Source organism: Nesoenas mayeri (assembly GCF_963082525.1).
Source record: "Nesoenas mayeri genome assembly, chromosome: 12".
Taxonomy (NCBI): Eukaryota; Metazoa; Chordata; class Aves; order Columbiformes; family Columbidae; genus Nesoenas; species Nesoenas mayeri.
In genome coordinates, this window is record NC_137547.1 from 9,674,913 (window position 1) to 9,696,009 (window position 21,097).

Here is a 21,097-nt window from a genome sequence, read left to right on the forward strand (position 1 = left end):
TAGTGGAATCCTGGGTCCTCCCACCCGCCTTCCCCCCTCCAGCCCCATCCAAGCCCTGGGGTGATGAAGGATGAGAAAAACACTGCTTTTCTCTCATCTGGCTGCACAATCCAGCCCGGTGCTGAGATAGAGAGGGGCAGGAGGGCCCCTCGCTTGGAACTGAAGCCACTGGACCACCGAGCATCCCTACAAGTGGTCAAATGGGCCACCAAGCGCCTAGAAAGGCAAGAAGGGATTTGGTACGAGGGTACCACACCCAGCTTTGGCATGACCCATCAGCATCCCTGATTTCTAGGGTGCAGAGATGCTCCCAGAGCATCTTCACCTCCTCTGGTCTCCAGAAAGGGGCTTTTCCCCCTCCCATCTGACTCCCCAGCCCTCAAACCAGCCTGGCAGCAGAAGCAGCACTAGGCAGAGGGTTTCACATACACTCCCCCGCAGTGATACCATAAAACGTTGGGTATCACCAGGATAAGAGCTCCAGGTCAGGTACCACCCTCTGCCTCCAGAGCATCCACCTTCTCCTGTGTTAAAAGTAGCTAGAAGCTTTTTTTCCCCATGTTCACCTCCTCCGCAATTAAGAGGTGAAGCCCTGAGACGGCTCCTTTACAGAGAGCGCTGAAAAGCAAGGGGTTCACATGCAGGGCGCCGACTGTGTGTTGAATACCCTGCGGCTGCAGGGAGGAACGAAGGGAAAAAGCTTTGAACTTCACCCAGAGATGGCACTGAGCTGATCCCAGGAGCTTGGGAGGTCTCAGGGAGATCAGAGCCTCACGTGTGACACCAAACCTTGCGTAAAGGGGAGTGGGGAGGGGAAACGGGTGGTTTTGCTTCAGTTTCTGCTGGCCCGATTCTGCCACATTTGATGAAAAATCACCAAGGTGGAAAGGGCTGATTTCCTTCCCAATCTGTTTCCTCTGATTTAATAAAATAGCTGAGTTATTGGAAAGCTTCGAGCTCAAGAGCTGAGCACAGGGGAAAGGCTGCAGCCCCAGCTGCAGGCACCAGTCCTGGATACAAAGGCCAGGGCAGGGACATTTGCAACCTGTGGCTTCAGTTTTGCCCCAGAAAAATACAGAAAAATTAACTTGTTCATGGCTACAAAGTCCAGGAGCCACAGGACGAGGTCTGAGCCAGAGCCTGGTCTTTCCAGACCCCATCCCAAACCCAGTGGATGCAGTGTCCCGGGACCGGCAGCATCGGCTCTTCTGATGCCTCTCTCCAAAACTGTTTGCTGCTCTTGGGTGAGAACAAACAGCCCTGAGCCCAAAAGGGCTGGAATTCGCCTGGCAGCAGCACTTATTGTTAAAATTGTGAGCGGTGGAAAGCCGTGGCTTGCTGCAGGGAGTAAATATCAACATCAGCTGCTAAAATACCTGTGGTGAGCTCTGCGGGCTGCAGCACGGCTCTGGCTGGTGTGCGGACACCCAAGAGGCATCACATCTCATTTCCTCTTGTCCCCATGGACTGGGCCACAAAGACCCGTGGGCAAGTTCGTAGGGTGTGGGTCAGTCACCTCGAGGTGGCTGTTACAGCCCAGAGCCCCATTAACTATAGGAAAAAGCCCCTAGACAAACAGCGTTGGGCAGATCTGAGTCCTGAGCAGCCCCACAGGGCAGCCACCTCCTTCCCACGGGCACCGTGAGACCCTTGAGCAGCCTCATCCCTGCTCCACATCCCTCCCAGGAGCTCCCGATGCCCGTGGTGGGGCCAGGGCTACGAAACGCTGAGCATCATATCAGGGCAACCGGCCAAGCCCCCCCCAGGAGCCAGCGGGAAGAAGATGGGCTCATAAATCTGCCTCGGTGGGTTGGTGCAGAGCTGGATGACCTCTGTGGGTGAGGATTTGTCCCTCCAGCCCAGGCAACCACCCTCTCCCTGGGCTCAGCACGTCCCAACCCATCGGCCCCATCCTGCTCGGGTGCAGAGGAGGGTGGAGGGGGCTGAATCACCAAAAAGTGGGTGAAGATGGACGGAAACCTCCTAATTTCTCTGGAAGGGTGAGCTCACAGCTCCCCGGCTGCCAGAGGAACCGCAGGGAGAGGGATGTGTTTAGCAAACACCAGCCACAAAGAAAAGCTTCAGCTGGAGATACTGACAGATCAGAGTGGTTCCTGCAAACACCGGCTGGTCTCGGTGGAGAAAAGGAACAAGGGGAAGCGGCTTTGTGGGTCACGGAGTCCCAGGGTAATGCATGTGACACGTCACCCCAGTTCCGCGCTCACAGAGGGATGAGGCCACACAGAGGAAAAGACTGGTCCCAGTTTGGCTCAGGAATTGTCCTAGAAGGTGCCGTGGGGACCCTGCCTGGGGTGAGCTGGAGGTGCTGGGAGGGGACAGAACGCCCCGTTCCAGGCTCGCAGCCACCCACCCCAGACAGAGCGGGACGCGGAGGGAACGCCAGGCGTGGGCAGGGAGGAAGATGTCACGAGGAAGCAGCTGGAGATGCAGGCGCTGGGCAAACTGGAGCAGCTCCAGCCCTCCCCAGGCACAGGCTCTTGGCAGGAACAGTTTGGGCAGAAAACACCCCCGTAGAAAATCCAGCGGGTCGTGGCAGTGGCTCCGACGAGCAAAGAGGGAGCTGCTGTGGCTGTGGCGGGAGGGGAAGGAAGCAAAGCGGGAAGCGAGGACGTACCTGAAGCACAAAACCAGTGGGTGCTGGGCTCTCCTGCTGGAGCTGCATCCAGAGCAAACCCCCTCCCTGCCAGGCAGGAACTCAGCAGGAACCGGCTTAGGGACCTGGACACAACTGCCGTGCTCCTCGCCTCGCCGAGCTCCAGGTTAATCTCAGCCCAGCTTTTATCCCCTGCTACAACCTCGATACATTTTTTTTTTTTTTTCAATTAGATCCATCTTTTAAGCTCTGGAGCGCATTTCTAGGAAGGGCTGCATCGTTTCTCATGGCCCTCGTGGGTTGACGCTGCGCAGATCGGGACATCCCTGGCACTGGTCCTGCCCGCATCCAGCCAAAGTGCTGCTGCAGCCAGTGCGGCGCTGCCTGGAACCGCTCACGGAGTTCCCCAGTTCCCCCCAGCCCACCTACCGGGTGCTTTTAAGAGCAGAGTTCCCTGCCTCCCTCATCACAGGTTGCAAAGCTCATCACGCAGGAGTACGGACCGATTCCACCTTTCCTGCGGTCCCGTTATCGGAAACCCCGCAGCAGCCACCAGCCTCCGTCCTCTGCTAATCCGCCCTTTCGCAGGGCGACAGCCGGAAAGGAAAATGTGCAGCAAGGGTGGACTTTTGGAGGAGAAGGCTGGGTGAAAATGTGGTCTAAAAGCAACAGTAAAAAAAAAAAAAAGAAAAAGAAAAAAAAAATCAATAAAGTCCTCGGCAGATACTTCAGCAGAGCAAAATCACTGGCGGCTGCGGGAGGGCTGGTTGAAGGGTGATGGGTGAAGCAAAAGGAGTTTGCAAGGTTGAGATGTTTGCAGTTGGGAGTAACATAGCCCGAGTAGGATGGGAAAGAAGCAGCTTGTCCAGCCCACTCTGTCCGACACTGACCAGCTCCCCACAGCTCCTACGGGCACCGGCGGGCCACCCAGCTCCACTCCAGGAGCTGAATTCAACCCCAGCCGAGAAGCGCAGCTCACAAATGAGCGCATTTCCCCTCGAGGCCATTTTCCAAGCTGCAGTCGACCGCAAGTCCATGCTGCTAACAGCCTCTTCCATTAGCACGGGCGTGCTCTTTCCGTAGCGGCGATGCCCTCCGCCCCGGCATCTCCAGACGTTTCACAAAGAGCAGCAGAGTGCAGCGATTAGGCCTCCAGCCAGGGAGCAAAGAGACCCGGCTCTGCTTCCTGCATCTGTCACTGTCAACCTCCGTGGGCACTTCTGCCACTTAACTAAGAAATTCTGTGGGGGAAAAGGGGTCATCTCTAAGGGTACAACTCCATGGGGCCATGCAGAGCGGGGCTGGGCTCTGCACATCTGTCTGGCCTGGCCTCCAGCTGTGCTGGGTGAAGAGGTTGTGGCTCCTCCATCCTGATAGCTCGACCGCTTTGCGCACTCGTGTCAGTGCTAATGAGCTGAACAGGTAACGAGCTGTCTTGGCTCGTTGTCATGCTAACACAGGCCAGCAAACAACATTCCGTGAGCAGCTCAGCCGGGAGGGGGAAAGGAGGAGAAACTCCAGCAGTAGGCTGCTCCACTTGCCAAATAAAGGAAAAACCCAAACCTTCATAATACACATGGAGCAATGAGCTCAGAGAGAATACGGCACCAGTGTGTTCCCCAGGAAAAGGAATCTCACTTGTGAGCAGCTGAACAAAAACATCCCTTGGGTCTTGTCACCATCTGCTCTTCCCACTTGTGACGCTGCACGAGGCAGGAGGAGCAGAGACCATTCCTGACATCCATCCAGCCCCAACCAGCCACTGATTCTCCGAATTATAAGGCAGATTCATTTCTCAGTTAAAATAATGCCTACAAGTCCCCCCCAACTCTCTGTTCCCCTCTGGGTTTCTCAAGCTGGATCTGTACAGGGGGATTTTGAGCACAGCTGGAAGTTGTCAGGGGACATATCTTGTAGCTGCCAGGCTCTCAAGTCACTTCAATTTCAAACCAAACTGGTGCCTGAAGCAACACAGGCTCAAGGTTCCTCATTCTCTGCCGTGAGTAAAGGATTCAAGGTGAATACACACATGGATACTGTCAAGTAGTTTGCATCCTCCCACTCAAACCTGAGCTCTTGGTACTGGTATTTCCAGATACCTGCAGGGTCTGTTTATCACCATTTTGAAATATCAGGGCTGAGAGTGGAAAAAAATAATCCTACATGGATAATAATTCTGCATTTCCTAGAGCCTGAGGTCCTACGGATGAGGTAAAGAGCTGGGAGTTAAACATCTGGGCAGGAAAATGCCAAATATCGGTGAACAGGGCAAAAATAATAACCTTGCATGTGAATAATTGTTAATAAAACAAAACAAGACATCCATGCCCAGTACCATCTTTGCAACAATCATAAGGACTCCAGCAATGGAGACACAGGTGCCTTCCCCACAATTTCTTCCCCCAGAAGTTTTAAAAGGAGTTACCTTGAATGCCCTTGATGAATCCCACCAGCATTTGCTCCTGTGGTCAGGCTGTGTTTCTCGGCAGCTTCCTCGTTCTTTCACAAGAGCCAGCACGATGTTTTATGAAATTGCTGCCTTTTGTCCAGCCTTCAATGCAAATAGGGCAGGTGAGATAAGATCTGAGCAGCAAGCAGGGCTTGTCCTTTTTGCTCCAAGCCAGCCCGGGGTTCTGCTGATGGCAAAACACTCAAAGGACCTCATTGAAAAGCAAAGAGGAGATAAGGAAATGGAAAGACAAAGCATTAAAAGCTGCTCCTGTTCCAGCAAGGGTTGGTCACGGGGAGCAGGGAGCGGTTCCATCAGGTTACAGACTGATGAGATACATTCTGCTTATTATTAGCATATATAGGATCAAAGCTTGATTATGACACCAAGTTACAAAGAATAACATTTCCTGTAGCTCAGGAGATACAGCAGCTTACCCTGGCTGACAATCACACTGAACGCGTCTCTCTACGATAACATCTGCCTTGGGAACAAGAGGTTGGATTGCAGGAGGTGTTTGTACAAAGACAACAACCCTCCTCCCGCAGCGTCTGTGATTTTGCTCCATATGTTACCAGAGCGTTCTCGTTTCCAGGATATTTTTTTCATGCAGCTGTGGATGTGCAGTAAAACAGCCACTGGAAGGTGTTTATCTCGCTGCTTGTGAGCCAGGTAAGTTTTTTTTGTTCAGCAAGTGAAAACATTTTCCTTTGCTGCACATGTATCTGACTCATGGTTAGGAAAGGTTATTGACTAAGTGCCAAACCCTCTGTAACGCCTATCACACCTCACACCTGCGCAGCGGAGAGACAAACCCAGCGTTCAAACCCTCCTCTCCTCCTCGGGAAAGGGAGCAGAACATCAGACCTCGCGCCTCTGCGGAACCTGAACTGCAGGGAAATCCACATCCAGGTATCTCGGCTTTATTCACCAGTACAGAATGGGATTTGAGTCTTGTCCCATCTCTCACTAAGACCAAGAGGAAAACTTGTGCTTGTTTAAACAGAAATGGAGGTTTTGACAATCCCACTGCTCATGTTTTAAAATAAGAACACTAAGGAAAACTTGGATAGAGGCAGGTCACTTGCTGGACATTCAGATCTTCCTTGTAAAGACATTTGGATCCTCATAAAGACATTTTTGGGTAGGAAAAGAAGGAAATCTTGAGAAACCACTGCAGGTTGAGACCATGTTTAACTAGAGTTTGATGCAAGGTAACAAGACTCACTAAGAACTGCACTTGTCTGATCTAAAGCTTCATTGCCTAATAAACTTAAATCTTAGAAACAAAAATTAATTAGAAGGACAGGCAGAAGCTGAACTAGACTATACCCAGGCTCCTTGATTTGATGTACTCAGATCACTTGCCTTCACCTCAGAGAGACACATTTTAGACCTGCTTAAATGGACACACATGGACCAGCTGAAAATCAGATTTGTTTATAAACCCCCAAAAGATTGCATAAAATTAATAAGGTATTTCACTCTCCTCTTCTTTTGTAGACTCAAACTGTTTTAGAACTGTTGTTCAAACTCATTAGCGTGCTTCCAGTCCCTGTGACAAATCATTACATTCATATTTGTTTTGACCTTGGGTTTAACGTTTTCGAGCAAGAACTGTGGTTGGATGCCCACGGAGAGCAGGAATCACTGTTGCGCTTGGGATTATCATTTTAACACGTTCTCAGTAGCTGTGTCACACTAAACCACTGCAAAACAGGCGACACATGGGCACTGTACATACAGCAGTTCGCATTTTACTGCGCCGACAGAATGACATTTCCAAACCAGGCCAAAAGAAACCGTTAACCTTGTATTTTATGTATTTAACCTTAAAATTTCTCATCCGAGGACAAGAATGATTTTTTTTTTAAAGGTATTTCCATAAATCATTAAAAAGTAATCTCTCTAAAGATTAGAAAAGCTTAGTCAAAACTTTGTAATAGGAACCGCAGGGACAAGCAGAAGTAGTTCTGGTTTCAAAGGAACAGCAACATTCGCTACAACTGGGAAGGCGCCCACGAGGACAGCTGGAAGCAACAGTTCTTCCAGGGAATCTCACAAAAAAGATTCACCGGTTTACGGACACATCGCTCTTAGCAGTGTGATGCGCCACTCCTTTTTAATCAGCTGGGTTTCCACACAAGGTACTGAATATTATTCTATTTACATTCAAAAATAGCATTTTTTTCTCTCTTCAGTACGTAGCGGGAATGCCCATCAATCAGTCAGTAGAAACCCCTCTAACACAGGTGGAGAACGGCCTTGTTGATTTCTGGGTTCGTCCAGTCGTTGCGGATATCATCCAGGTGATTATCAAAATCCACCAGCGTCTCGTAGGACTTGCTGTCCAAGAGAGATGCGGCGATTCTCTGGGCTTCACTCCAATCTTCGCAAAAATCACTAGGATGGAAAATGAACCGGGAATTAAAAGTCATCACAAAGAAAATCACCACCACCACCACCTCGTCTGCTCTGGAAATTAAGCCACACACTCTGCAACGTGGAGCTTTAAACGCACCGTCAGCTACACCCGCCACCCTTATAGCGTCACTCAGCACAATCCAAGTTTTGCCCTTAACCGGGCAACTTGTTTTTCCCTTATAGAAATAAAACTCTGAAGTTTACTCACATGTGCGGGTCCTTGCACCTCCACTTGTTCTCATGAAGCTCGTACACGTGGATGGCAGGTTCTAGGCACTCCATCGAAAACTTGGCGTTGTCAACCTGTCACATAACACAAAACCACCACCTTAGTCCCCTCCTCAAGATCCCAAGTAAAGAGACGAAATTAAAAAGTCAGTTTTTACAAACAGGGCGCCTTACACTAACTTGTCCACTGTTCTACCTTCAAATGAGTCAAATTTTACATCCAACATCCTTTGTCACCGCAGCAAGGAGGCAAAGCATCGTTTCCTTCATGTAAAACAAGAGTTTAAGTCACAGAAGGGGTCTGAAGTCACGAAGTTGCTCAAACTTCATGAGTGGAGAGGCCTCCACATCCTTTGAGATGGCAGAGAACCAACCAGAGTCTCTCTGTAGACTTAGAAAGACCTTCACTGGCTACACATCATTAAATAATTTTGGTTGCTCATTGCATCTCTTCCCCAGAGCATTTGGAAGGAAAGAGAAAATTAGTTACTTCACTATTAAAGATTCTAGAGAATGGCATTTAAATGGTCATAATAGTAACAATACTAAAGAAGGGGGGAAAAAAAAAAGAAAGAGTAATTACCATGATGAGTGCTGTATCGTTAAAGCCCTCTGCGATCCTGGAGGCCACTTTTTCCGCAACCTGGTTGGGACTGGAGCAGAAGGTACAAGTCAACTGCGTTATCTGAACCGTGACATTTTGGCTGAAAGCGGCAGGAAATACACTTAAAGAGATGTGAAAATTACACCGCACTTACAAACAGGAACAAGATAGCAAGCTGATGCTACGCTTGATTGAAGTCAGGAGGCCAAGAAAACCCAGCGCCCCTCTTCAGCACAAGATCAGGATCTCAGCTACATTTAGGCAACAGTTTTTTTGAACAGCAAAATGCTCACTGCTGATTTTTAAATATTTTTAGGCCTCCTACCTTCTTCCAGCAGACCAGAGGCTGCAGACACATTTGCCCTGACAGGTATTAAAAAAAACCCAACTACCCAGTTTGCTCTCCAGTCTGCACTTGAACCCACTCGCTGCCCAGTTTCTCTACCAAAATATCAGGTATCTTAGAAGGGAAAACCTTTACTGTGTTTCAAAGATGACAATCTTTACATGGTGCCAGTTATCTCCACAAATGAAACCAGAGTTTAAAGAAATACCCAAGCCTGTGGTATTCTTTCAAACCTTAAACACACAAACTGTATTTATTCCTTTAAAACTCTGATTTCCCTCATAAGGAATGGACAAATAATGTCCTTATCCGTGTTAGACACATTTAACAGTCACAAATATTACTTAAAGAACATACTTGTGACTGAAGGATATACATTAACAAAATAACTGGGACATAGCTTAATACTTTAAACAAACTGTTCATTATTTTAAATGCAAGTATGAAGTACTCTCATTAGTTCCAATACTGGATTTGTTGAACAGATATGGGGTGAAAATATTTTGATAAATGTATTTAAAATATATTGTGGCTCCACAGGAAGGTTCCCTTATTGCTTATTCAATAATTTGAGATAGCTAGCAGGAAAAAAAATTACTAATTCTGGGGAATATAAGTGAAAAAAAAAGATATCTCTGCTTGACTGACATCATCTTCCATTTCAAGAGTGTCCCTTTACCACGTATGAAAATGCCTCGATAAAACTCGGAGACAATTTAGTCATTTAGTATGAATTAGGTTGCTTCTGAAAGATTTTCCAAAAGATACTGGGAGTCACTTGAATTTACAAGAACTGCATCACACAAGCAAACACACGCTGTAAATTTTGGCTATTTCCATGGCAACTGTAATTAAACCGGTTGGCAGGTGTTCAAATATTGGCCTTTTATAGTATCTACGACAGGAGAAATTCTGGAAAGTCAGGGTTTTCTGCACCTGAACAAAGGCCACATCCCCCAGTGCTGCCCAGACAATGAGAAACCAGATGACAGGCGGCAAAGTGAATCAACAGGCACCATTTCCGTCGCTGATTTCTGTTGGCAGAGGACGAAGTCCAAGAGAAAAGAGCAAACTGAAGGAAATATTTGCCTCAACGCACCTGGCGTCTTTCACGCGTTCGTTCGCCTGGTAATATCCAGCGATCACGTAGCTGTTCTCTTTGCACCAAGAGTCAATCTGGAAAAGCAATTGGAACAATTACGCCCAGGGAAAAAAAAGACAAAAAAGAAAAAAAACCAACCCCCACAAAATTAAGGAAATCTTGTGTGTGTCCTGCGAATAAAACAGCAGTTGAGGCATTACAATATCTTTGGCAATCGCTTCCTTAAATATATACATATTTATATATATTTATGCACTTACTCACACACAGAGTTTGGTTAATTTAGCTAGAACAGATTAAACAAATTGAGCATTTGGAAAATGATGGAAAATGTGAACCAAATGGAGCAAAAGAGCAAGAAGTGATCTCAGGCAAAGCCTGGCCTAAATCCCAGTGACAGGACTTGAAACCAGCTTTGGAAACGCTGCCCAGGACAGGAATTTGGGTTTCACCTACTAAAGCCATTTGTGGGTATTTTCTGTTGGTGCTTATTTGACACAGACGTGGATGTACGTCATTTCAAAAAGACTTGTTGATTTTATTTGTAATGTAACATTTCTAGCTTAAAGCAGAAGGAATTTTTACCTTTATTAGCAAATAAAGCTTGATGCAAAAGGTAAACGGGAGGAAGAAAAAGTTTGTCCCATTTACCACTATTTTTTTTAACCCGCTCTGTTACAAAAAGGCTTTTGCCATAAAATTGACTTTGAGAGTTCATCTAAAAGGCCAAACAATCAACGGAGGAACTTATTAAAAAATGTGGATGGATTCTCCACTAATTTTAACAACTTTCAATCAAAAGTGAATACTATTTTAAAACAACAGCTGGAATAAATTCTCTCCTCTCTGTTATAGACACAGTCAGTCCAGGCAGCTCCTATTTACCACCTGTATGTAAATACTTAAACTTATGCATTTATTTGCATGTAATTTACAATAGTTTAGTTTATGTAGTTTGGGTTTTTTATAGGCGCAGTTTCAGCCTCCACACACTGCCGTTTTTTCTGCTTTATCCCGGGTCTCAATTCCTCCTGCTCAGCCTGTCTTGCTTTGAAGATATATATATATCTATATATCTATCTATATATATCCCATGTCTCTTCTTATAATTGAGGATATCAAGTCAGCACAATAGAGAGCCCTGAAAGACACAAGTGAAGAAAGCAGCTGGAATTTTCCTTCACCGTCCCTAGAGAGTACGCAGCAAAAAAACCTCAACAGCGACATTAAAACCGAGTCTAAAAATACATCTGATGCTGACCTGTCGCATCCTGTAAGTCAAACCAATCTCATTTTTCACAATAATTATAGTATTAGGCTGCATCAACAAACAAAGCCACGTGAATAATCCCTCCTCTACAAGGGATGACATGGATTTACGTGATAAAACAACAACAAGCTGCGTGGCCCCGCTACAGCTGAGGGCCAACTGCTGTTTCAATTACAAACCCATTTTGAGGGCTTAAAACCAGGATTTGTTAGTGGCTTGAAAGCCTGGCATTAAAGCCAGAAGCCTAGACACTAAAATTATTATTATTAATAGAAGTCCATTAATTTTAAAATTAAACCCCTTAGCTCTAAATCATTTTCTTTGCGTACTAAAAATTGTCTTAATTTAAAATAAGAGCGTGATTTTTAAGTTCTCAGCTGCCTGGTGGTAATTAAAATTTATTTCTGGAAAAAAATAAAAATGTTTTCAGAATGAAAGCTGTTTCCACCTGCGATTTCCAAGCACTCTCGAACTGTGGCTCTGTCACTGCCGATCACGTTTGTATCAATTAACCCTTGATATTTTTAGTCATGTCCAGCCCTGACGAGGGGACACCGAAGGGGCACAAATTGTGTCTTGATCCCACACAGCAGAGCTGCTCCGTCTGTATTTTGGGGTATTATTTGAGGTTTCAAACCCACATCAATTAGCTGAGAAATTCAAGAGTGTCAAGAAAAAAAAACAAAGTGAAACTTAATTCACTTTTTCTTTAATGACTCCATTTTTGAAAGGGATTTCAAACCAACAAGCCAAGTGCAAATTAAATGCACGAGCTACAAACCTTCAAGCACAGCTGAGTGTTTAATAAAACCTCATCTTGCTGACTCTGCTCGCAATTTTTAGAAGTTACCACACGGACAAGCCCGTTTGCAAGCGTATCCTCTATTTTCAGATGAAATCTGGAGCCTATCGCTCCTGTTTGATGTTCTGGGATAACTCAGGTCAGAGAAGAGGAGGCGAAACTCATGGGGCTGGCTCTAGAAAACCCTCTCTTGACGCAGAATCAGCAGCGATTGAACTGGAAGAGAAACAAATTCCATCAAAACGCGCCAAACCGTCAAAATCCTTCAGAAACAGGCGCTTCGCTACAAACGTGGAGTTTCAATCACGCTAATTTTGCTGATTTATTCAGGAACTGCACATTACGTTGTGTGGGGCAGGCGAGAGCGCTCTCCTGTTAAATCTTCTAACAATAAAATCCTCTTTTCTTAGCTGTGTTGATATTTATTGACAGCTTTGCCTTTGTTTCAACAAAAAAAATGAGAGCAAAAGGCTTTGGGCTCCTGTCAAATGCTGTTTTAAAGCTGCCAAGTATCACAGGAGTCATCAAGTGTGACTGCAAACCACAATATCTCTTTGCAAGTCTGACTTAATGTGGGAAACACCAGGGGTTTCCAATCTTTAATTTCTGTATCAAAACCCAAGAGTAAATGCGTAAGACGGGGCCATTTCTTCGGTTCCATAATGATTCGCTTACTGTTGATGCCATAAGATGTTTCAGATGTTGCAAGAAACAGGGTTTATCTCCTAATCACCTGATCCCGTAGCAAGATCTGCATCAGAAAACTCCACTAGAGGCTGAAAGTTCATCAGAATACCAACCCTGCAGAAAGACGTCAAATCCTGATTTAAAGACAAACCCTATCGATACTTTAAATACATTGTATGTGTTATTCTACGCATCACAAGTGACTTCTACTTACTCATTCCTAAAGAAAAAACCTAATTACTATGGTTCAATAACCTACCGACATTAAAGCACTAACAAACAGAATTATTACATTTTCCCAAGCAGCAATACGAGAAAACCATAAGCAGAAAACATTTACCGCAGCAACACATATTTCTGTGTCACTCCTGTGCTGTTATGGTTCTGTAAATATATTTAAGAGTGACAAATTTTGGGTGTTCCACAGCAATATGGGAAATCTAAAAGGCCAAGGCCCCAGTTCCTACATCTCTGGCTGCGTTTAATCACACCCCAGCCTCAGAAAGATCTCAGTGTTCCCCTGGTGTCACCTCAACTGGAGAAAACCAGCATTTATTTAATAATAATTATTTTTTGAGGAAGCAATCGATTAAAGTGAGGAAAACACTAAGGGCAGGGAAGCCTACAAGAATCAGAAACGAGCTGCTTTTTACAGGTACCAAAAGGGGACGGATTTTCTCCTGCTAATAACGGCAAGTCCTGATCTCACAACACACTCAAATCCCACTTCAGAGGTGGCTACACCTGCCCTGAAGGTGCCCAAACACTTCTTTGCCTCCAGATTTGCTCCAGTCCACCCTAATTCCCTGATAACGACAAAATTTAGGGCTGTTTTGCTCCCTCCATCTCCTGGTTTTGACCAAAGGTCAGGCACAAAGGAGCTGTGACCCAACAGATATTCTTCATGTCCTGGGGGCTGAGACCAGAAAGCACCAGCCCTACAATCCTGACATTGTTCTTGTCCTGCTCATGTCACGAAAGGGAGAAAACCAGATTATCCCACGATGATATCGCACTGGGGAGCACTCAGCTGCCCTCGACCGCCCTGCAGTTACTGCAATGTACCCAGCGAGATTTCACACCCAATTCAGACCTGCAGTGCAAAGAAACGTCATTTTTTTGTTCCTATTTAGGCTAATAAATGGGGAAAGTACACCAAAATGAATTAAGCAATATGTTTATATGCGTCTATACACTTGTACTTGGGAGACGAGTGTGCCTTTTTCCAATTATCTGATACTGCTTCAAAGTGCCTTAAAGGGAAGTTGGGAAAAGCTTCTTCTGCTATAGAATAAGGACATTCCCTCTGGGAGTTATTTGGGGATAATGACACCAATATAAACAGCAGTTTCTGCGCGCTGAAAAATAAATTAATATGAAACTATCAAGCTCTGTAGTTTTCTACTGCGTCCTCAGCAAAATTGTGTACAGCACATGGGCCTGGGGGTGGTTCCATATTAGAAACGCTCAGCTCACCCTGTAGATTTGGCACAGGGCTGGGGGAGGTACCTCAGCACCCTGAGTCCCCTCAGAACCTCTCCCCAAGTCAGCTTAGAACCCCCCCAAGTTCCCTCAGCACCCCAAGTCACCTCTGAACCCCCCCAAACCCCTTAGCACCCCAAGTCATCTCAGAACTTTGAGACTGCATCTGGAATATTGTGTCCAGTTCTGGGCCCCTCAGTTCCAGCAAGACAGGGAACTGCTGGAGAGAGCCCAGCACAGGGCAACAAAGATGCTGAAGGGAGTGGAGCATCCCCTGTCTGAGGAAATGGTTAAGGGAGCTGAGATCTCAGAAAGAACTGAATAGCTTTATTATGTTAGAAATTAGATAGAAGAGAACTTCAAGGTAGATACTCTGATGTGATCACTGTAGAGAAAAAAAAATAAAATATCTTTTTTCTCAATTCTGAAATAATGTAGTTCATATACAGGATAGGAATATTTTTACTAGACATTTTAAAAGATACGGATGATGCTAAGTGCCTTCATGTGTTAAGATGTGTCAGCACTGAAGGTTTTTTCAAAATTAAAAATCCAATATAATCCTGGAAAATGAAGTCGTTCCCTGGAGAAAAACACTGGGGCTATGATGAGCACCTGATTTGTTCCATCTGAATCTATTAGAAGTTATAAAATACTAATATGATTAAGGGAGTGGAGCATCTCCCTTATGAGGAAAGGTTGAGGGAGCTGGAGCTCTTTAGCTTGGAGAAGAGGAGACTGAGGGGTCACCTCATTCATGGTGATCAATATGGAAAGGGTGAGTGTCAGGAGGATGGAGCCAGGCTCTTCTCGGTAACAAACAATGACAGGACAAGGGGCAATGGGTACAAACTGGAACACAGGAGGTTCCACTTAAATATGAGAAGAAACTTTTTCCCCGTGAGGGTGGCAGAGCCTGGAACAGGCTGCCCAGGGGGGTTGTGGAGTCTCCTTCTCTGCAGACATTCCAACCTGCCTGGACACCTTCCTGTGTAACCTCATCTGGGTGCTCCTGCTCCATGGGGGGATTGCACTGGATGGGCTTTCGAGGTCCCTTCCAACCCCTGACATTCTGTGATTCTGTGAAGTCACCTCAGCACCCCTAGATCCCCTCAGCACCCCCGGCCGCGCCCCCCGAGCTCTGACAGGGCCTGGACACGACTCCTCGCCTCTCTCTCCCAGGCCTAAGAACAGCCCCAGGGCCTTACCAGGGTGAGCGCCACCTCCAGCATGGGCGCCAGGGCCAGGGTGCCGTGGAACAGCGGGATACAATCGACGAAGAGCGAGGGGGAACCGGGCTGGTCGCGGCGCGGGGCCCCCGGCGGCCGCTCGGCCACCAGCAGCCCGTTCACGGCGCAGTGCGGGTACTTGGCGCCGTGCAGCAGCATCTTGCAGTAGGCCTGGGTGGTCAGCTTCATCCCGCCGCCACACCGGGCCCGCTCCCCTCGGCCCGCCCGCCGCCAAGTGTCGCCAAACGCCGCCAAGCGCTGTCGTAAAAAAAAATAAATAAATTTTTTAAAAAAATTGTGTGTGTGGGACGGATGGAGACGATCCGCCCGCATCCCATCAGTCCCCGCGGCTGGGGGACGCTCTGTCGAGGCGTCTCTCTCACCCTCCCAGCGTGCCCCGCGCTTCCGCTCGGCGGCTCCTTCCGGTCGCAGCCCGGTAGAGGACGGTCGGCAGGTCGTTGGGCGGTGGGGCCGGGATGGGGGGTCTCGGGGGTTCCCGACCCCCGCCGCTGGCAGGGGGGACCTTCTCCGCTACCGCCACTCGCCATGGGGGGCGGCCGGGGCAGCGCGGGTTGGGGGGTGGAAGTGGAGGGCGGGGGCAGTGCGGTCGCCCCCCGGCGGGGCCTGTTTGTGGTGACATCGCGCCGGTGTCGCGGCGTGTGGGGCCGGGGGGAGGTGTCACCGCCGAGAGGGACACGGTGAGGGCTGGGTGGAGGCGCTTCTCTGAGCCCCAGGCCAAGGTCAGGCGGGGCCGTCGGCTCCGCGATCGCCCCGCGCGGGGGTCGGGGGGTTTAGGGGGAGATCGGGGGTTTGAGGGACCCTGGGGGCGGCGCTGCCGGTGAGTCCTTGTGTGGGCAGCGGGTCTGCAGGAGAATCACAGAATCATTTGGTTGGAAAAGACCCTCAGGATCAGCGAGTCCAACCGTTACCCACCTCTGGCACTGCCCCATGTCCCTGAGAACCTCATCTCTGCATCTGTTCAACCCCTCCAGGGATGGTGACTCCACCACTGCCCGGGGCAGCCTGTTCCAATGCCCAACAGCCTGTTCTGGGAAGACACATTTCCTTGCCATTACCTGGGTGTCTGCCCATCCCTTGGATGTGGTGCTTTTATTTGCTGCTGAGGTGTTTGTTGCGTGGGTGTGAGATGTGTTTAGGCTTAGATGTGTTTAGACTCTGCAGCTCTAGGCTGGTGCCCACTAATGATTTGTTACCGAGCGAAAGCATTTCTGAAGAGAAACACGAACAAGGGAACACCTGTGGGTTCAAATGGCCTCAAGATGTGCCAGGGGAGGTTGAGGTTGGATCTTGGGAATGATTTCTTCCCCAAAGTGCTGTCGGGCATTGGAACAGGCTGCCCAGGGCAGTGGTGGAGTCGCCATCCCTGGAGGGGCTGAACAGACCCAGAGATGAGGTTCTCAGGGATATGGGTTAGTGCTAGCATTGGATTATGGTTGGACTTGATGATCTTGAGGGCCTTTTCCAACCAAAATGATTCTAAATTCAGGAGGCTGCTGGGAAAAAGGAGGAGGAGGATACTCATCTGAGTTGCTCTAGTGAGCGAGTGTCCTGGAAAAGCCTGAAACGCTTGGGTGTGATGTGCTGCTCTGCAGACAAGGGGCAGGAAACCTCTAGGCTGCCTTTTTCTTTTTCTAGACAAATAGAAAATGATGTTTTTTCACCATCTTCACCTGATACTGATTTACTTGCTCTTGTTTTCTCCTGACAGGATGTTGGCTTCGAGGGTCTTCAGCCTCATTGGGAAGAGAACCATTTCCACCTCCATCTGCTTGAGAGCGCACGGACATGGTAGGTGAAAGAACACAAAAAACTGCTGCTGGGGTTTGGGTGAGGAAGGAATTGGGATTGAGGGGGGCTAGTGAGGCAGGTGCCTTCCCTGAGGGCAGGAGATCTGAGCAGGTTGTGCAAGCAGATACTGTTGCAGATGGGCAGGAGCTGAGGGCCAGGCAGAAATTAGGGTGGAAAAGGTGTGGGGGACTCCAAAGTGTCAGTAGGGGAGGGAATTCATGTGCCAGCTGGACACAAAGATATCTGAGACATTAATAAAGCCATTTTGGATATTACCTCTTTTGTAGATTCCTTTCTGCTTTATTCTTAAAATAGCACCTGCTTGAGGTTCTGTCTCTTCCCTCTTCTGATGCATGTTCCATCTCTAAATCTTTTCCCTCCTGGATTCCTGATCCATCATCACCTTTCTCATTGAGTGTTGAGTTTTTTTCATATCATAACCAGTAAGAGCTGTTTGCGCGGGAGTTGGAACATGTCCCTTCTCTTCCCCTGCGCAGCTGGTGTTGTCAAAGCCGAAGATTTCAGCCTCCCAGCCTATGTGGACCGGAGGGACATCCCCTTGCCTGAAGTCGCCTTTGTCAGGGATCTCTCTGCTCAGCAGAAGGCGCTGAAAGAGAAGGAAAAAGCCTCTTGGACCGCTCTGTCCATCGATGAGAAGGTTGAACGTAGGTAGCAGGGGCTATAAATAACTTCACAGCCACACAATTAATCCCTCACATGTATGTTACTGATGACTTTCACTAAACAGTAGCCTCAGGCGGCTCCTGTTGAGGCAGCCGTTAAATCCTGCTCTTCCCAATGGCTCCACGGATTTAATGGCCGCCTCAACAGGAACTGTGAGGGAGCTTTGTAATTACGATGTAATTACTTTGTAATTATGCTGGAGCTCCTTGTGTGTACACAAGCAGAGATTCATGGTTTGTGTTCTGGGGATCTTTGGTGCTGTTTCAAAAAATCAGAAGCACCTGTTGTGCCTGTTACATACCCGAGGTCAAAGTTCAGAGATTTCATCCTCTTCCAGGAAATTAATAATAATTAGATTTGTTTCTTGTTTCCCATCTGCTTTCAACAAGCCAGAAAAAATCTTTTTGTTATAACAATATGTGATTGTTAGTGCAGCTCAGTACAATGAACGCAGTTTATTTGAATGTTAATGAGCACTGACCTTTGCATGACCCATTTCAGGTAATTAAAGTATTTTGACTTGCAAATAAAATTGCATCATTTTTTCTCTGCCATCACGGTGTGCAAATGAGAACCTGCTCTGTGAACAGCGCTGTGTGCACCCATGTCACAGCGAGAAGGGGTAAAACTCTCTTAGGAACTGCTCAAATCTGCACAAGAACTTTCCCAATCTCATTGTCTTTGCATCTTCAAAATCTTGGGGACCTTTGTGGCAAAGCTGAGAGAAGCTTTTTGAGATACAAGCATTCCTGTTGGAATTATTTGTGCTAGGGAGCTTTATGGTCAATAACCATCCTGGGGATGGGAGGGGAGGAAGGAAAAGTGACATTTCTCCATCTATAAACCAACTTTTGCACAGGTTCACACTGACCTGGTGGGAGGGTGAAACACAAGTTGCAGGAAAAGTAAAAGAAAGGATTTGATGCTTTTTAACTTTTTTTTTTTTCTTTTTTTAGTATATCGTATCAAATTTAATGAGACCTATGCAGAAATGAACAAAGGTTCAAACGAGTGGAAGACGGTCCTGGGCGGAGTTCTGTTCTTCCTCGGCATAACTGGGCTCATCCTCATTTGGCAGAAACATTACAGTGAGCAAACTCCTTACAGCCTTAACCCTGAAATTATGAGCCAGATCAGTCTATACCTGATGGGAAATCAGAGAATTCTCCGTAAACTGCTCTGGGGGGGTTCAAAATAGTTTATTCAACAGCTGTTGCGATGAATTCCTGGCAGTTGCTGTTTTAGTCCCTGAAAATTGGATCCTGAAGTTGTAACTTCATGGAGATCAGCGGGTCCAGGGCATAAAAAAAATATAATCCCAGAGCTTCCTCTCTCTGTCAGAAAGGCTTATTGCTGATTTGTGGGGAAACATTTGGGTTTCTGCCACATTTGGCTTCCTTCCCAGCTGTGATTCTTTCTTGGGGAAGCCCTTGGGCTGCTGTTAAAGCCAAGGAGAAGGCAGTTGTCTCTGTACAAACCTTTCCTGACGCACAAAACTGCCAGAGAACCAGTGCAGGAATCTGCTCCGAGCTAAATTCTTCAAAATGGGAATTAGGAAGTGTAGGTTTGAAGAAGTGACGGGCTGTGTGTGATCGCTTTGGGGGGAAAAAAGGTTTTAATTAGTAAAACTTTCACCTAGTTTTGTCTCGCGATGTAATTCTGCCTGCATTTGTCTTGCAGTGTATGGCCCCATCCCGCACACCTTTTCGGACGAGTGGGTGGCGTCGCAGACCAAGCGAATGCTGGACATGCGGATGAACCCTGTGGAGGGCATCTCTTCCCAGTGGGATTTCGAGAAGAATGAGTGGAAGAAATGAGGCAACTGAGCGGAACCTGCTCGGCTTGAACGTGAAATGATTCCATCACCTGTGTGTGACCTCGTTGCTAATGTACTGGAACGACCTCTCCACCTACAAAGATGCTAATAAATGTCTGGTTAACTTGAAAATTTCCTTTTCTCTTGGTCTTTAGATGCATTTTTTTGCAATGGTAATGTGTAGTGCAGGTCGAGGGACAGCGCTTTTCCAAAATATTCTTGTCATGGTTAGCGTATAATCAGTTAAAATGAGTGTTTTTGGGGCACAGCTGGCAGTTTGGCTGCACCGAGGTGTGAGCTACACATAAGGTGAGCAGATCCCAACTCCTGCGCAGGCTCCGAGTCTCATAACTGCTCCAAAAATAGCACCTCGGTGCTCCAAAAATAGCACCTTGGTGCCCCAAAAGGCAGCGGTGTGAGTCAAACCGCACAGATTATGCAGTGGGGATCAATGCTGCTCCATCTGTCTGTCCTCGCCAAGGGAGCTCTGTCCTCCTTGTGAAGGCTGCACCTCGCTCCAGTGTCCCCTGCAGACTCCAGCGAGGGAGGGAGAGAATTTTTAAGCCTAGTTCAGCCAAGAATAGGTTTTAAGTGAAAGCCCGAATCGTGTTTCATGCCTTGAGGTGATGGGGTTCAGAGGGGATCGCTGCAGCTGGGGGAGGGAAAGAAAAGCTGCATTTATTGGTAGTATCTTGGTGCTTTTATCAAATGCAGCGGGCTGAACGAGTTCTGGTTTGTGATTTAATGTTGTTCACAGCTCAGGCTGGTGTGTTTGCTTTGCTCTGCCTGTATCTGCCAAATTTCTCCCTTTGGCTAATCAGCCCCTGGGCTTTCTGCAGGCAAACTTCTGCCTTCGGTTAAAACCGCCCCTCTGAAAACTAAAACAAGCTTTGACTTCAGTTTGCTCCTGTCCTAATTACAAGACTGTCACGGTTTTAAATCCATGTTTGTGTTCAGCAGCCTTAGTGGAAAGGTCAGGGGGTCTCAGACGCTTATGATGACCTGACCTTCCAGTCAGAGAAATTCAGGGGTGGTTTTTAAGGTGGGATGATTTGGTGGGAATTAAGTGATGAGCTTTCTGCATCTGGAAGATCCCTGGTGTGAAATGTTTGTCTCTGGGGTGCTGTGCAGGGTGTTACGAGGATGACAGAGTTGCAGCCAGGTGATGGCTGCAGGGTTTTCACTCTGGTAGAATCATTTTGGTTGGAAAAGACCTATAAGCTCATTGAGTCCTACTTGTGGTTTTCTTTTCTCTGCTCTTCATAGAGCTCATAGGCTGATAGTATTTATCTGGGAGGGGGCTGGTGAGCTGTATCTGCTTTGAAAATGGATGGATTTGAAGCACATGCTGGAATTGCAGCACTGCTTTGCAGCTCCTCTCATCTCCTTTCCTGGGCTATTTATTCTCAGTGCTCCCTCAGCTGCATGCCGCTCCTGTCACGCTTGGCTTTTCAAGCTGAGTGCCTTATTCTGAATTCCACTCTTGTGACTGGGAGGAATTAACGTGACTGGAAGAGAAATCCAGCTGAGTTGGGGGCCTTGTACCAGCCT

At 47.4% G+C, this 21,097-nt stretch overlaps 2 protein-coding genes across 2 annotated transcripts; one reads left to right on the forward strand and one right to left on the reverse strand.

The window, feature by feature from the left end:
- Nucleotides 1-6,614: 6,614 nt before the first annotated feature.
- EMC8 (ER membrane protein complex subunit 8) lies at nucleotides 6,615-15,570 on the reverse strand (the record flags this gene model as incomplete). The annotated part of the gene is made up of 5 exons (XM_080352306.1): nucleotides 6,615-7,466; nucleotides 7,696-7,790; nucleotides 8,299-8,368; nucleotides 9,765-9,841; nucleotides 15,217-15,570. The coding sequence occupies 5 exons, from the start codon at nucleotides 15,568-15,570 to the stop codon at nucleotides 7,307-7,309; spliced, it is 756 nt and encodes a 251-aa protein (XP_080208432.1). The 3' UTR covers nucleotides 6,615-7,306.
- Nucleotides 15,571-15,626: 56 nt separating this feature from the next.
- On the forward strand, nucleotides 15,627-19,678 carry COX4I1 (cytochrome c oxidase subunit 4I1). The gene is made up of 5 exons (XM_080352307.1): nucleotides 15,627-15,691; nucleotides 16,967-17,046; nucleotides 17,544-17,711; nucleotides 18,687-18,818; nucleotides 19,411-19,678. Exons 2-5 carry the CDS (start codon nucleotides 16,968-16,970, stop codon nucleotides 19,545-19,547), a joined length of 516 nt encoding a protein of 171 aa, XP_080208433.1. The 5' UTR covers nucleotides 15,627-15,691; nucleotide 16,967; the 3' UTR covers nucleotides 19,548-19,678.
- The last annotated feature ends 1,419 nt before the right edge of the window (nucleotides 19,679-21,097 follow it).